Source organism: Halichoerus grypus, chromosome X (assembly GCF_964656455.1).
Source record: "Halichoerus grypus chromosome X, mHalGry1.hap1.1, whole genome shotgun sequence".
NCBI lineage: Eukaryota > Metazoa > Chordata > Mammalia > Carnivora > Phocidae > Halichoerus > Halichoerus grypus.
In genome coordinates, this window is record NC_135727.1 from 67132273 (window position 1) to 67149127 (window position 16855).

General features: G+C 38.0%; 1 protein-coding gene across 4 annotated transcripts in view; it reads left to right on the top strand.

Annotated features, from left to right (window-relative positions):
* The first annotated feature begins 2772 nt into the window (after positions 1 to 2772).
* The window catches only part of ZDHHC15 (zDHHC palmitoyltransferase 15), a 149398-nt gene continuing 135315 nt past the window's right edge, over positions 2773 to 16855 (top strand). For 2 of the 4 annotated variants that reach the window (XR_013444836.1, XR_013444835.1), the window contains exon 1: positions 2773 to 3128. Coding sequence is in view for 2 of the 4 variants with exons in the window: in XM_078065378.1 (XP_077921504.1) it covers positions 2993 to 3128 (136 nt within the window). In the remaining 2 variants the exon portion in view is untranslated. The remainder of the gene's footprint in view (positions 3129 to 16855) is intronic. The other 2 variants (XM_078065378.1, XM_078065377.1) reach the window with 2 other exon arrangements.

The window sequence follows — 16855 nt, forward strand, 5'->3', positions numbered from 1 at the left end:
CTACAGGAGAACACAGGCAGTAACTTCTTTAACATTGGCTGTGACAACTTCTTTCTAGATATATCTCCTGAGGGAAAGGAAAAAAAGCAAAAATAAACTATTGGGACTTTATCAAAATAAAAAGTTTCTGCTCAGCAAAGGAAACAATCAACAAAACTAAAAGGCAACCTATGGAATGGGAGAAGATATTTGTGATGGCATATGTGATAAAGGGTTAGTATGCCAAATATATAAAGAACTTATGTAAAACCCCAAAAATGAATAATCCAATTAAAAATGGGCACAAGACATAAATAGACATTTTTCCAAAGAAGACATCCAGATGGCCAACAAACACATGAAAAGATTTCAGTATCACTGATTATAAGGGAAATGCAAATCAAAAATACAATGAGCTATCACCTCACACCTGTCAGAATGGCTAAAATCAACAGCACAAGAACAGGTCAACACCAAAAGGGGTGGTTTTGTGCTATTGGTGGGAATGCAAACTGGTGCAGTCACTCTGGAAAACAGTAGGGAGGTTTCTCAAAAAGTTAAAAATAGAACTACCCTCAGATCCAGCAGTTGCACTACTAGGTGTTTACCCAAAGAATACAACAATACTAAGTGAAAGGAAGACATGCACCCCAATGTTTTTAGCAGCATCATTAATAATAGCTAAATTATGGAAACAGCCCAAGTGTCCATCGACTGATGAATGGGCAAAGAAGATGTGGAGGATAAATATATATGATGGAGTATTATTCAGCTATAAAAAAGAATGAAATCTTGCCATTTGCAACGACATGAATGGAGCTAGAATATCATGCAAAGGGAAATAAGTCCATCAGAAAATGTCAAATACCCTATGGTTTCACTCATAAGTGGAATTTAAGAAACAAAACAGATGAGCAAAGGAAAAAAAAGAGAGAGAGAGAGACAGGGAGGCAAACTACAAAATAGACTCTTAACTATAGAGAACAAACTGATGGTTACCAAAATGGAGTTGGGTGGGTAGACTGGTTAAAGAGGTGATGGGGATTAAGGAGTGTACTTGTTGTGATGAGCACCTACTGTTGTATGGAGGTGTTGAATCACTATATTGTACACCTGAAACTAAGATTACACTATATGTTAAGTAACTGGAATGTAAATAAAAACTTTGAAAAATATACACCTTAAATTTACACAATGTTGTATGTAAAATATATCTCAATAAAAAATATTTATCAAAAAATGGTAACTGTGAGATAACAAATGCATTAATTAGCTTGATTGTCATAATCATTTCACAATGTATATACCTACCAAATGATCACATTATACACCTTAAATATATACAATTTTTATCTGTCAACTATACCTCAATAACGCTGGAAAAATATTTAAATATCTATGTCTGAACCTTAGGACTCAAATAATTAATTGGGCTATTAAAATAAAAATTGCAACTGAAATGAGACTGTATTTCACTACACCATTAATTTAGTAATATCAACCATGAACTTAATCTGAAAAGAAACAAGAAAGCTCTTATCACTTCAGGAAATTACTGCCTATATAACCATGAAGAATAGAGCACAACCCTGTTGAAATCCTTGTTTCAATTCACTCAATACAGAATGTGAGTAAGACATGGGTCTCAGCAAAATCACAGATTTCTCCATGTCATAGACCTTTAAAAATCATTAAACAGTGAGTTTCAAACCCATAAATGTCAAAATCTTACTATACTTCCATTATTGTACTTGTGTCATTGAACACCTATCCCCCTGACGAGAAGATGAGCTTCATGGGGACAGGCCTCCTGTTTCTTCATTCTTTTTATGCCAAAGCTGACCTACACAAAGCAACCATCCCAGAAACATTTGTTGAATTAAATTGCTTCCTAACTGGTCTGCTTCCAAGCCATCCTCCTCTCCGAAATCCTGCCAGTCACAAAAATACATCTCTGCTAATGTCATTCCATTGTCCCAAACCTTTAATGGCTGTTCATAGTAATCTGCTTTAGAGGATTATGTCCACACACCCTGGCAAGGCGTATAAGGACCGTCACACTGCTCCCTCAGCCTATATTCCCCGTCTCAGTCCCAGCCTCTCCTCTTCACACACCCGCTCAAGCCATATTAGGTGTTCCTTGAACACTTTTGGATTTTTATGACTATGTCTTTGCAAACGCTGTTTCCTCTGTCTGAAAGATCCTTCCCCTCTCGTCTGCCCAGCAAACATTTATTATTAAAGCTTAGTTTAAATATTACTACCTTTGCATCTTTCCCTGACCCCTCACAGATTTAACGTCCCCTTCGTTTGTTTTTCTGTACCAATAGGTTTATTTATTCTGAAAACGGACGAAGCTAAACTCAGGGGTAAGGGAAGAAGAGAAGGAAGCGGGGAGCGTCCTGTGAATGGACTTACCTATGCAGTGATTGCGGCACTACGCGTTAAGCACATTGTTCAAGCAGCAGTGGGAGGATGGGGTTGGATAACCTTTCAGTCTTAAGAGGCTATGGCTGGCGTCTTTCGCACAGCGTGTACGTGTGCTCCCGCGTTTGTGTTGAGGGGGAAAACAAAGAGAGACAAAAAACCGAAAGAGAGATCAGAAAGCAGATGAGGGGGGACGCAGTGCAGTAAAGACAGATGGGCGGACCCAAATTGCTTCCGCTTCACCGTTTTGCTGAGGTCCAGCTCTGCATCTAGCGCTGTAGCAAGGGGGTGGAAGAGGAGAAAAGGGGAGGGACCGCATTCCCTCTGAGCGTGCCCAGCCTCGACTGCCGGGCGGATCACCTTCCGCTCCAACAAGGCCAGTTCCTCCTCGCCATGACTCATGCCTATTGTGCCAGGCAGGGCGCACTCTGCCCCGCAGCCTTACAGGTGGTGTCGGTTTGGTGAGACGTTCCCGCCAGGCTAGGCAGTGGAGCGCCGCACAGCGCGTCTTCCAGCCTCCCAACTGCCTGCCGGGCAGTTCCGACCCAGCGCCGACAGGCCTGCTCGGTCGATCTTCGATCCAAAGATGCGGCGGGGCTGGAAGATGGCTCTGTCCGGGGGGCTGCGGTGCTGTCGCCGAGTACTTTCCTGGGTGCCAGTGCTCGTTATCGTCCTCGTTGTGCTTTGGTCCTACTATGCCTACGTCTTTGAACTCTGCCTGGGTAAGTGGAGCTGGGCACCTACGGTGGGGAAATTATGTTCCAGGATAATTGTCTGTCGTACCCTTCACCCTGGTGTCCCCCTCCCGCGTGTTCTTAGCCCTCACACTGCAGGGTTTTTTGTTTTTGTTTTTGTTTTTGTTTTGAGGGGAGGGGGTTGTTTGTTTGTTCTTAGCTCTCTGGAGACCTCCTCATCTCCAACCTCTGGCTTCTCACAGTATTTCTTCACAGTCTTCCCACGAGGGTCCCACCGTGTCGCCATCGCTTTCCACTGAGGGCTTTTTACATTATTCCCTGGCCTTACTCACAAGAATCTCCTGACACTTTCCACTAGAGCCCTCTTTTCTCATACAGGACAACCACTTGTGCCTGGTGTTCTCGTTCTGGGGGCTCCCACCCTACGCAATTGAGAAAACAACACACCCTGTATCGTTAAACTGCTTACACTCTGAATCCCACCAATGCATCCAGCTAGGAGCCCCACATTTTCGCATTCCCTCCCACTAAGGAATCCCAAAATATTTCCTGTACTCTCTTACTAGCTCTCTTTTTTCCAACACTGGAATTCATCCTTTTTCCATGATCCTCTCACACTGGCATAAGTGCTTCACAGCTTCTCCCACATAGGACCCCACAGTATGCCTTGTTTTATCCCACTGGGTCTCCCCTTTTCACAAAGTGAAAATGGGCCCTTTATTCTCTTTCCCTGTGGGCTTTACCATTTTGTCATCTTCAACAGTGGAATGAGGGTCCTACAATACATCTTGTCCTGTCCCCTCACATTAGAGCCCCTGATTTTATCACACTGGGATTCCCTTTCTTCTTCTGCTCCCCACATTATTTTCTCACACCTCATAGTAGGCACCCTGCTTTTATCACAATATGGTCATGCCTTGTCCGCTCTCTTCTCACATTAGTGTCCTCTTTACCCTCCCACAAGAGTTTCCACAATATCTCACACCCCTCCCGAGGGCCACTACTTTTCTTTTCAGTTACCGTTACTACTTTTCTAATGATACTCCCCCCTTGTTATCTGTTTTGAAAACTAATCCCCGCCTCCTGCAGCTCTCTTTTATTGTTAGCCCCACATTTTGCCATCCTCTTTCTCTAAGTTTTTTTTTTATTATTATTATTATTTTATCTCAATTCCCTTTAGGGTTGTCCTTTTCCCCTGTCTTCTCAAACTAGGAAAACACTATACTTTTCCACTGGGATTTCTAATACTTCCTTCCCAGTCCCATGGGAGCCTCATTTCTTGTCCCATTTCATTAGATCATCCCTTTTATAAATCTAGAGTCTCCTCTTGTACCCTGTCCTGTCACATTATGGAGCATTCCATCCCCTTCTTATGTATAAAATGGTTCCCACAGCCTATCTTATGCTTTCAAACTCAGAATTCCACAGTATTTCCTGAAACAAACCCCAACATCCTATCCTGTATGTTCCCCAATTGTATTACCCCAGTCACCTATCCTTATCACTAATGGTTTTATAGTGTTCTTACAAATTCACAATGGAGTTTTTATATTGTATCCTGTCTCTTCACAACAGACCTTCTGTTTTTCTCACAGTGAGATCTCCCCTTGCCTCTATCCTCTCTCATTGAAGAATTTCCATCTCTTCTCAAATGAGATTCACTAATAGTTATTGTCATTCAGTATGAGAAATCCCACTTCTAGCACCTTTAAACTTGTGTCCTGCAATGATCCCCATTCATTCAGTATGAGGTTCCAGCATATTCCAGTCCCCTCACACTAGGACTCTTATTTGGCCCTTTGGTCACCCATGCACTGTCAGGTCCTTCCACAATAACTTTATGTCTTTATACTGGGTTCTTAACATCTTAAAAATTATGGTTAGGGTGCTGTTTTGTCCAACCCAGGACCTGACCCTTCTTACAACTTCCTTCTCTTACATATTTGACAAAGCAATAGTTTACTCCAGGTAGATGGAGATTAAGTAGGGAGCCAGGAGATAACTCTGTTTCCCAATATAGAAATTTCTTCTAATAAACTGTGCATGAGAGTTTGAATTTTCTACCTCTCCTTCTTAGATTTATTATGGAAAATGTACTGAGATTTTAAAAATAAATTCAATTAGTTGCCTTTATAGATGCAAATACAAGCTGCTTTTCTTTTTATCTCAAACTTTATTTCAACCTTTACCTCAACAATAAACCTCAGCTTTATTGATGAGTATTAAGTGGGCTATGCAATGATTGGGAAATTTTACTATTTTCAGACTTCACCATTTTGCTTTTTTGAATGATTGACTGAAGGGTTAAAAGTTCAGCTCCATTATTATACTATGGGCTTTGCTTCTTAGGATCAATACCATCTTGTAAACACTGCTAAGCCTATGTTAAAGTTTTGCAGTACTGACTTACATGAGCTTAGCCAAGCATTCATTTTAAAAATTAATAATAATAATGGCTGACACTTACATAGTGCTTAATCTGTTCTAGGCAATGTTCTAAGTACTGTAGATATCTTAATTCTCTCTATATTAAATCACTTTATCCTGAAAATAACTATACAAAGTAGGTACCCTTAGTGTCCCCATTTTACAGATGTGCAAACTGAGGCAAAGTTCAAGTTAGAATTAGTGAAAATAGTTAAAGGAAGCTTAGAGCTTTTTTATTTTGTTTTATTTAACATATTTTCAGGGCACTTGTTATATGCCAGGCACTGTTTTAAATAGCGCTCATGCACGCACACACACACACACACACACACACACACACACACACACTCACACTCAATTCTCATAACAACCTTATAAGGTACATTCCCATTTTAAAGACAGGAAAACTGAGGCACAGACAGATGAAGACGTTTGCCTAGGGTCATACAGCTAGTAAATGGCCGAGCTTGGATGGCAACCCAGGCAGTATGGTTCCACAGTCCATGCTTTAACCGCCATAGTGTCGTAACTCTCTGCCTTCTCTCAACAAATACAGAAGGCAAAGCTTGTGACTAACAGGCCAAATGTCACCTGCAGATGTATTTTATTTGGCCTGCACAGTGTTTTAATATTTTGTATCAGTTATCATTATTTAAAAACCAGGAGAGTAACGTAGCCTTGACTTCCAATTCTGGCTCCACCTTCATTCTGTCATCTTCATTTTACAGTCTTCTAAAACCTTGGTTTCAGAGAGGTTAAATCAAATCTTCCTACGTCACTTGTTTAGGAAATAATGGAAAATTGGGTGTCAAGGCTGCTTGAAACCAAAACAACACAACCAAATTAACAGATTCAAATTTCAATATGACTCAAAAAGTAGTATTAAGAATCTAACTTCTTTCTCGAAATAGAACCTGATGTCTTTATCTGTAATTTCAGGTTAGAACTGAAGCCAAAAGTGGTATTTTTGTCTTATAAAGTTTGAATTCTGCCACTTACTAACTAGGAGATCTGCGGCAATTTACCTAATCTTTCTCAACCAAGGTTGCCTCACATGGCACCTTGCTTATATGGTTGTTCATTCATACCACAGATACTTCCTTAGCACCTATTATATGCCATTTAGAGCATTGTTGTTGTGAGATTTAAATAATATCATGCATCTGTATATCTTCTTTGGAAAATGTCTATTCGTGTCTTTTGCCCATTTTTAAAAGATTTTTTATTTAAATTCAATTACTTAACATATAATATATTATTATTATTATTATTTTTAAAGATTTTATTTATTTGACAGAGAGAGACACAGTGAGAGAGGGAACACAAGCAAGGGGGAGTGGGAGAAGGAGAAGCAGGCTTCCTGCGGAGCAGAGAGCCCGATATGGGACTCGATCCCAGGACCCTGGGACCATGACCTGAGCCGAAGGCAGTTGCTTAACAACTGAGCCACCCAGGCGCCCAACGTATAATATATTATTGGTTTCAGAGGTACAGGCCTGTGACTCATCAGTCTTATATAATACCCAGTGCTCATTACATCACATGCCCTCCTTAATGTCCATTACCCAGTTGCTCCATCTCTGTACCCCCTGCCCTCCAGCAACCCTCAGTTTGTTTCCTATACTTAAGAGTCTCCTATGATTTATCTCCCTCTCTGGTTTCGTCTTTAATTTTTTCGTGTCTTCCCCTATGATCCTGTTTTGTTTCTTAAAGTCCACATACCAGTGAGATCATATGATAATTGTCTTTCCCTGACTGACATATTTTGCCTAGCATAATACCCTATGGTTCCATCCATGTCATTGCAAATGGCAAGAGTCCATTCTTTTTGATGGCTGCATAATATTCCATTTTGGATCACTACATTTGTATCTTTGGGGCAAATACCCAGTAGTGCAATTGCTGGGTCATAGGGTAGCTCTATTTTCAACTTTTTGAGGAACCTCCATTCTGTTTTCCAGAGTGGCTGCACCAGCTAGCATTCCCACCAACAGTGTAGGAAGGTTCCCCTTTCTCCACATCCTCGCCAACATCTGTCGTTTCCTGACTTGTTAATTTTAGCCATTCTGACTGGTGTGAGGTGGTATCTCATTGTGGTCTTGATTTGTATTTCCCTGATGCTGAGTGATATGGGGCATTTTTTTCATGTGTCTGTTAGCCATTTGTATGTCTTCTTTGGAGAAATGTCTGTGTCTTCTGCCCATTTCTTGATTGGATTATTTGTTCTTTGAGTGTTGAGTTTGATATATTCTTTATGGATTTTGGATACTAGCCCTTCACCTGATATGTCATTTGCAAATATTTTCTCCCATTCTATCGGGTGTCTTTTGGTTTTGTCAACTGTTTCCTTTCCTGTGCAAAAGCTTTTTATCTTGATGAAGTCCCAATAGTTCATTTTTACCTTTTCTTTCCCTTGACTTTGGAGACGTGTCTAGCAAGAAGTTGCTGGAGCCGAGGTCGAAGAGGATGCTGCCTGTGTTCTCCTCAAGGATTTTAATGGATTCCTGTCTCATATTTAAGTCTTTCATCCATTTTGAATCTATTTTTGTGTATGGTGTAAGGAAATCATGACCTGAGCCCAAGGCAGACGCTTAATGACTGAGCCACTCAGGCGCCCCTGACTGTGGTTTTTTCATATGTAGTTTTTATGATATTGAGGTATGTACACTGCAGAGGGTTTTTATCAAGAAAGGATTCTGTATTTCGTCAAATGCTTTTTCTGCATCTATTGAGAGGATTGTAATGTTCTGTCCTTTCTTTTGTTGGTGTGGTGTATCACATTGATTGATTTGTGGATGGTGAACCACTCCTGCAGCCCAAGAATAAATCCTATTTGGTGGTGGTGAGTAATCCTTTTAATGTACTGTTGGATCCTATTAGCTAGTATCTTGGTAAAAATTTTTACATCCATGATCATCAGGGATATTGGTCTGTAATTCTTTTTGGTGGGGTCTTTGGTTTTGGGATCGAGGTAATGCTGGCCTCATAGAATGAGTTTGGAAATTTTCCTTCAATTTTTTTTTTAAACAGCTTCAGAAGAAAAGGTATTAATTCTTCTTTAAATGTTTGGTAGAATTCCCCTGGGAGGCCATCTGGCCCTGGACTTTTGTTTATTGGGTGATTTTTGATTATTGCTTCAATTTCATTGCTGATTATGTGTCTGCTCAGGTTTTCTATTTGTTCCTGATTCAGTTTTGGTAGTATATATGTTTCTAAGAATGCATCCATTTCTTCCAGATTGCCTAATTTGTTGCCGTGTAATTGCTCATAATATTCTCTTACAATGTGTTTCTTCAGTGTTGGTTGTGATTTCTCCTCTTTCATTCCTGATTTTATTCATTTGGGTCCTTTCACTTTTCTTTCTGATAAGTTTGGCTAGGGGTTTATCTATCTTATTAATTTGAAAGAACCAGCTCCTAGTTTTGATCTGTTCTATTTTTTTTTTCTGTATCATTGATTTCTGTTCTAATCTTTATTATTTCTCTTCTCCAGCTGGATTTTGGCTTTATTTGCTATTCTTTTTCCAGCTCCTTTAGGTGTAAGTTTATGTTGTGTATTTGAGACTTTTCTTGTTTCTTGAGAAAGGCCTGTATCACTATATACTTCCTGCTTAGGACTGCCTTTGCTTCATCCCAAAGGTTCTGAACTATCTTGTTTTCACTTTCATTTGTTTCCATGTGTTTTTTAATTGTTCTTATATCCCTGTTGACCCATTCATTCTTTACTAGGATACTCTTTAACCTCCATGTAGTTTTGTTCTTTCCAAATTTTCTTATGTGATTGAGTTCAAGTTTTAAAGCATTGTGGTCTGGGGTGCCTGGGTGGCTCAGTTGGTTAAGTATCTGCCTTTGGCTCAGGTCATGATCCCAGGGTCCTGGGATCGAGCCCTGCCTTGGGCTCCCTGCTCAGCAGGGAGTCTGCCCCTCCCTCTGCCCCTCCACCCACTTGTGCTTGCTCTCTCTCTCTGTCTCTCTGAAATAAATAAATAAAATTAAAATTAAAAAAAAGTAAAGCATTGTAGTCTGAAAATATGCATGGTATAATCTCAATCTTTTTGTACCAGTTGACACCTGATTTGTGATCTATTCTGCAGTATGTTTCATGTGCCCTGGAGAAGAATATGTATTCTGTTGTTTTAGGATGGAAGGCTCTGAATATATCTGTAAAGTCTATCTGGTAGTGTGTCATTTAAAGCCTTTGTTTCCTTGTTGATCTTCTGCTTAGATGATCTGTCCATTGCTATGAGTGGAGTGTTAAAGTCCACTACTAAGATTGTACTATTATCACTGTGTTTCTTTAATTTTGTTATTAATTGGTTTTTATAGTTGGCTGCTCCCTAATTAGGAGCATAAATATTTACAATTGTTCTATCTTCTTGTTGGATAGATCCTTTTATTATGATATAGTATCTTTCTTCATTTCTTATTTCAGTCTTTGATTTAAAATCTAGTTTGTCTGATATAAGTATGGCTACTCCAGCTTTCTTTTGATGTCCATTTGCATGATAAATGGTTCTCCATCCCTTTACTTTCAATCTGGAAAAGTCTTTGGGTCTAAAATGAGTCTCTTATAGATAGCATTTCGATGGGTCTTGTTTTTCAATCCAATCTGATACCCTGTGTTTTTTTATTGGAGTTTTTTGTCCATTTACATTCAGAGTAATTATTGAAAGATATGAACTTAGTGTCATTTTATGACCTGTAAAGTCTCTGTTTCTGAAGATTGTCTCTGTTCCTTTCTGATCTTTGTTACTTTTGGGCTCTCTCTCCGCTCAAAGGATCTCCTCTAATATTTCTTGCAGGGCTGGTTTAGTGTTCACAAATTCCTTTAGTTTTTGTTTCCTGGAAACTATCTATCCTTCTATTCTGAATGACAGCCTTGCTGGATAAAGTATTCTTGGCTGCATATTTTTCCCACTTAGCCAGTCCTTTCTGGCCTGGCAGGTCTCTGTGGACAGGTCTGCTGCCAGCTTTATCTTTTTACCCTTGTAGGTTAAGGATCTTTTTCCAGAGCTGCTTTCAGGATTTTCTCTTTATTTCTGAAATTTTCAGGTTTCACTATTATATGTCAAGGTGTTGACCTGTTTTTATTGATTTTGAAGGGAGGGTTCTGTATGCCTCCTCGACTTGAATGCCTGTTTCCTTCCCCAGATTAGGGATGTTCTCAGTTATAATTTGTTTAAATAACCCTTCTGCCCCCCCCTCACTTTCTGGGACCCTTATTATTTGAATATTATTTTGCTTTATGGTATCACTGATTTCTCTAATTCTCCTTTCATGATCCAGTAGCTGTGTTTCTCTCTTTTTCTCAGCTTCCTTGTTTTCCATCATTTTGTCTTCTGTATCCCTGACTCTGTCTTCTGTCTCATTTATACTAGCTGTTAGAGCCTCCATTTTTTTATTGCATCTCAGGAACTGCATTTTTAATTTTGACCTGATTAGATTTTAGTTCTTTTATTTGTACAGTAAGGGATTTTCTACTGTCTTCTATGCTTTTTTCCACCCCAGCTAGTGTCTTTATAATTGTTTTGAATTCTAGTTCTGATGTCTTACTTATATCCTTATTGATTAAATCCCCAGCAGTGAGTACTTCTTCCTGTTCTTTCTCTTGGGTTGAGTTTCTCCATCTCATCATTATGCCCAGAAATGAATAAAAGAAAGAGAGAGAAAAGACAAAATTAACAACACCAGAAAAATACAAACAAAACTAACCAGAAGAAAATGGAAATGAATCAAAATAAGAAAAAAGCCAGATAAGAAGTAAACCAGAACAAAACAATAAACTAAATCCTGGGGGTATTTTGGTTTGTTTGATTAAGAAAACTAGACCTCAAAATGGAAAAGAAAGAAAAACCTATATATAAAAAAATACAATAAAATACAATGAAGGAAACCAAAAATAATATATATATGTATATATAAAACATATAAAGATAAACATGAAAAAAGAATTGAAAAAATAAGAAAATAGCTGGAAAAAAATAAAACTAAAAGACTAAAGAATAATAATAATAATAATAATAATAATAATAATAATATAAACATGAATGCTATATTCTGTTTCCCCCAAGTGCTGAAGTTTTGCAGTTCTCTATGATCAGTAAACTTCATGCTAGTGAATTGTTCCTACTGGTCTTCTGGGGGAGGGGCCGGTTGCACTGATTCTCAGGTATCCTTCCCCAGGTAGAATTGAGTCCCCTTTCCAGGGGGTGGGCTCAGTGTAAAGGGATGCAGGTTGCACTATGTGGCAATGTTTTGCTCCCTGAAGGCTTTCAGCACCAATGGGGGGGATTGAAATGGCAGCACCCAGATCTCTAGCCCCGGAGTTTAAATATTGCCTACCTGACTCTTCAGTGAGCCCTCACAGAAAAGCAGTCAATCACTCTTGTCTCCCTGGTTTCCACTTGAACTCTGTGTTCACCCAGCCTGTGACTGAGCATTTTTATCTCAGGCACATGTCCCAGTTTCTAGTCTCCAAACTTTATGGACTCCTGTGATGTGAACCCCTGCCATTCCTCCTGGGGGAAGGAGTGGGGGGTGGGTCTCACTGCACTTCTGCCTTTTGCTGGGCCCCTGCCTGGAGAACAGTTGCTTGACCGTGCAGCAGTTTGCAACACTGAGCAGAAAGCCGGTGCCTAGACCCTCTGTTTTCAGCCAGTTTCCCCACTCCGAAGCCTGGAAACTGCCACATTCAGTCATCCCTGTTCTTGTGACCCTGGGGATCATGACATCACACTGTCCCACCTGGGATTCTGCCCTGCTTCACCACCTGAGCACCTTTAAGCCAGGGAAGTCCCACACTGTTAGCAGACTTCTAAAAGTTCTGATTTTGCACTCCACTGCTCATAATACTTTGTGGTGGTTTCCTTAAGCTAGCTCCTGCCCCTCCACTCTATCTTCAGATATATCACCCAGATTCACATCTCCAGACATCCTACCTTCCAAAGAGTGGTCACTTTTCTATTTGTAGAATTGCAGCAATTCTTTTCTTAGATATCCGATTTATTTTGCATTTGTTCAGAATGATTTGATAACTATGTAGCTGAATTACAGGGACCAGATAAAATTAAGGTCCCCTACTCCTCCACCATCTTAACTCCTGGGATCTCAACTCAGAATCTTTTTTTAAATTTCCTTTTCTGATTGTTCATTGCTAGTTCATAGAAATAAAACTGGTATGTGTTGTTGATCTTATATTCTGTAATTTTGCTGAATTTGCTTATTAGCTTTAAGAGATTTTTCAGTGGATTCCTTAGAATTAGTTATACAGTAGGATCACATCATCTGCCAATAAAAATAATTTCATTCCTTCTTTCCAATTTGGATTTTTTTTTTTCCTTTTCTTGGCCTTATTGCACTGCCTACAACTTTCAGTACAACATTGAATCAAAGTGATAAAAACAGGCATCCTTTCCTTGTTTTTTATCTGAAGTAAAAAGTTTTTAACCTTTTGTCATTGAGTATACTGTTAGCTGTGTGTTTTCCATAAATGCCCTTCATCAAGTTGAGAAACTTCACTTCTATTTCTGGTTTCTTTTTTCAAAAACAAATTTATTTCTAGTACAGTTAACATACAATGTTTTATTAGTTTCTGGTGTATAATATAGTGATTCAACAGTTCTATACATAATATAGTGATTCAACAATTCTATACATTACTCAGTGCTCATCACCACATGTGCACTCCTTAATCCCTGTCACCTATTTCACCCATCCCCCCACCAGCCTCCCCTCTGCTAACCATCAGTTTGTTCTGTATAGTTAAGAGTCTGTTTCTTGGTTTCTCTCTCTCTCTTTTTTCTTTTGTTTTTTTACTTTGTTTCTTACATTCTACATATGAATGAAATCATATGGTATTTGTTGTCTATCTCTTACATGTTTTGCTTAGCATTATACTTTCTACCTCTGTCCATTTTGTTGCAAATGGCAAGATTTAATTCTTATTTATGGCTGAATAATATTCCATTGAATGAATATATACCACATCTTTAGCTATTCAACTATTGATGAACACTTAGGCTGCTTCCATAGTTTGACTATTGTAAATAATGCTGCAAAAAACATAGGGGTGCATGTATCTTTTTGAATTAGCATTTTTGCATTTTTGCAGTAAATACCCAATAGTGTGATTATTGGATCATAGGGCAGTTCTATTTTTAACTTTTTGAAGAACCTCCATATTAGATTAAAGGCCTAAATGTGAGACCTGAAACCATAAAAATCCTAGAAGAGAGCACAAGCAATAATTTCTCTGACATCCACCATAGCAACATTTTTTTTTTAGATCTGTCTCCTGAGGTAAGGGAAATAAAAGCAAAAATAAACTATGGGACTACATCAAAATAAAAAGCTTCTGCACATCAAAGAAAACAGCCAACAAAACTAAAAGGCAACCTACTAAATGGGAGAAGATATTTGCAAATGACATATCTGATAAAGGATTAGTATCTAAAAATATATAAAGAACTGATACAACTCAACACCCACAAAACAATCCAATTAAAAAATGGGCAGAAGACATGAAGAGACATTTCTCCAAATAAGACATCCAGATGGCCAACAGACACCTGAAAAATGCTCAACATCACTCATCATCAGGGAAATGCAAATCAAAACCACAATGAGATATCACCCCACACCTGTCAGAATAGCTAAAATCAAAAACAGGAAACAACAAGTATTGACAAGGATGTGGAGAAAAAGGAAACCTTGCGCAGTATTCCTAGTTTCTTGACTATTTTTTATTCATGAAAGTTTGTGGTATCTTGTCAAATACTTTTCTGGCATCAGTGGAGATGACTGTATATTTTTTCCTTTATTCTCTTATTGATTTTCATATGTTGAAGTAGACTTATATTTCTTGGATACATCTCACTTGACCATGATGTATAATCCCTAATATGCTGCTGAATTTGGTTTGCTGGTAATTTTTCAGTAGTGTTACATCTATATTCATGAGATGTTTGTATGTCATTTTCTTTTCTTGTGATGTCTTTATCCGCCACAGGCATAAGGGTAATGCTGGCATCATAGAGTAAGTTCGGAAGTGTTCTCTCTTTGATTTTTTTGTAAGAGTTTGAAAAGGATGGGTGTTTATTCTTCTTTAAATATTTGGTACAATTCACCACTGAAGCTATCTGGTCTTGGATTTTTGTTGTTGGGAGGTTTTTGATTATTGATTCAATCTTTTTATTTTTTAAGTCTGCTCAGATTTTCTTTCTTCTTGACTCAATTTTGGTGGTTTCTCTGTTTTCAGGAATTTGTCCATTTCATCCAGGTTATCCAATTTGTTTGCATATAATTGTTCCTACTATTCTATTATAATCCTTTCTATTTATGTAAGTTCTCTATTACTATCTCCACTATATTTCTGATATTAGTAATTTGAGTCCTCTCTCCTGTTCTGGCTAGTTAAAGGTTTGTCAATTCTGTTGATTTTTTTCAAGGTCCCAACTTTCAGTTTCATTGATTCTATTGTTTTTGAGTTCTCTATTTTGTTTTTCTCAAGTCTGTTCTTTATTATATCCTTACTTCTGCTAGCTTTGAATTTAGTTTTCTCTTCTGTTTTAGTTCTTTAAGGTGTAAAGTAAGGTCATTGATTTGATATTTTTGCTCTTTAATAATGTAGGCATTTAAAACCATAAATTTGGGGTGGCTGCGTGGCTCAGGTCATGATCCCAGGCTCCTGAGATTGAGCCTCACATCAGGCTCCTGCTCATCGGGGGTCTGCTTCTCCCTCTCCCTCTGTGCTCTCTCTCTCTCAAGTAAATAAATAAAATCTTTAGAAAAAAAAGCCATAAATTTACCTCTTGAGTACTGCTTTTACTGTATCCTATAAGATTTGGTATGTTGCCTTTATATATTAATTCATTTCAAAGTATTTTCTATTGTCACTTGTAATTTATTCCTTGATCCATTGCTTAAAAGTGTATTTTTTAGCAAAACATATGCTTGTTGAATCACAATGTACACCTGAGACCAATAAAACATTCTGTCAACCGTACTCAAATAAAAATTTTTTTAAGAATACATGAAGTAAATATAGCAAAATATTAAGACCTTCATAAGCTGATTAGTTATAAATTGAAAAATGGGTGTGTTGTTTAATTCCCCATATTTTAAATTTTATAGTTTTTATTGTTATTTATTTCCAGTTTAATTCCATTGTGTCAGAAAAGAAACTTTGTATGATTTCAATCTTTTAAATTTATTGAGATTTGTTTTGTAGCCTATTATATGGTTTATAATGGAAAATGTTCCATGTACATTTGAGAAGAACGTGTTTTTTTCTGTTGTTGGGTTCAGTGTTCTACATATCTCTGTTAGACTAATTGGTTTATAGTGTTGTTCAAGTCCTCTATTTTCTTATTGATCTTCACTCTAGTTTTTTTATAGTCTCAAGCTAAAATTTTAATACTATCTACTGTTCCTTTCAATTCTGTTAATGTTAGCTTCTTATATTTGGGTGCTCTGTTGTTCATTTTGTGCATGTTTACAATTGTTACATCATCTTGATGGGTTAGCCCCTTTATCAATATATATCATTTATTGCCTCATATCAATTTCTAAGTTTTTATTTAAATTCCAGTTATTTAACATACACTGTAGTATTAGTTTCAGGTGTACAATGTAGTGATTCAACACTTCCATACAACACCAGTGCTCATTACAAGTGCACTCCTCATCCCAATCACCTATTTAACCCATCCCCTCCTACTTTACCTCTGATAACCGTTAGTTTCTTCTCCATAGTTAAGAGACTGTTTCTTGGTTTGCCTCTCTCTTTTATTCCCCTTTGCTTTCTTGTTTTGTTTCTTAAATTCCACATATGAGTGAAATCATATGGTATTTTTCTTTCTCTGACAAACTTATTTCGCTTACTATGATACTCTCTAGCTCCATCCATGTCGTTGCAAACAGCAAGATTTCATTCTTTTTTATGGCTGAATGATATTCCATTGTGTATATATACCACATCTTCTTTATCCATTCATAGGTTGCTGGACAACTGGGCTGTTACTATAATTTTCCTATTCTAGATAATGCTGCTGTAAACATCAGTGTGTATATATCCCTTTGAATTAGTATTTTTGTATTTTTTGGGTAAACACCTAATAGTGCAATTGTTGGATCTTTGGGTAGTACGATTTTTAACTTTTTGAGGAACCTCCCTACTGTTTTCCAGAGTGGGTGCACCAGTTTGCATTTCTACCAGCAGTGCAAGAGGGTTCCCCTTTCTCTACATCCTTGCTAACACCTGTTGTTCCTTGTGTTGTTGATTCTAGCCATTCTGACAGGTGTGAGATGATATCTCATTGTCGTTTTGAT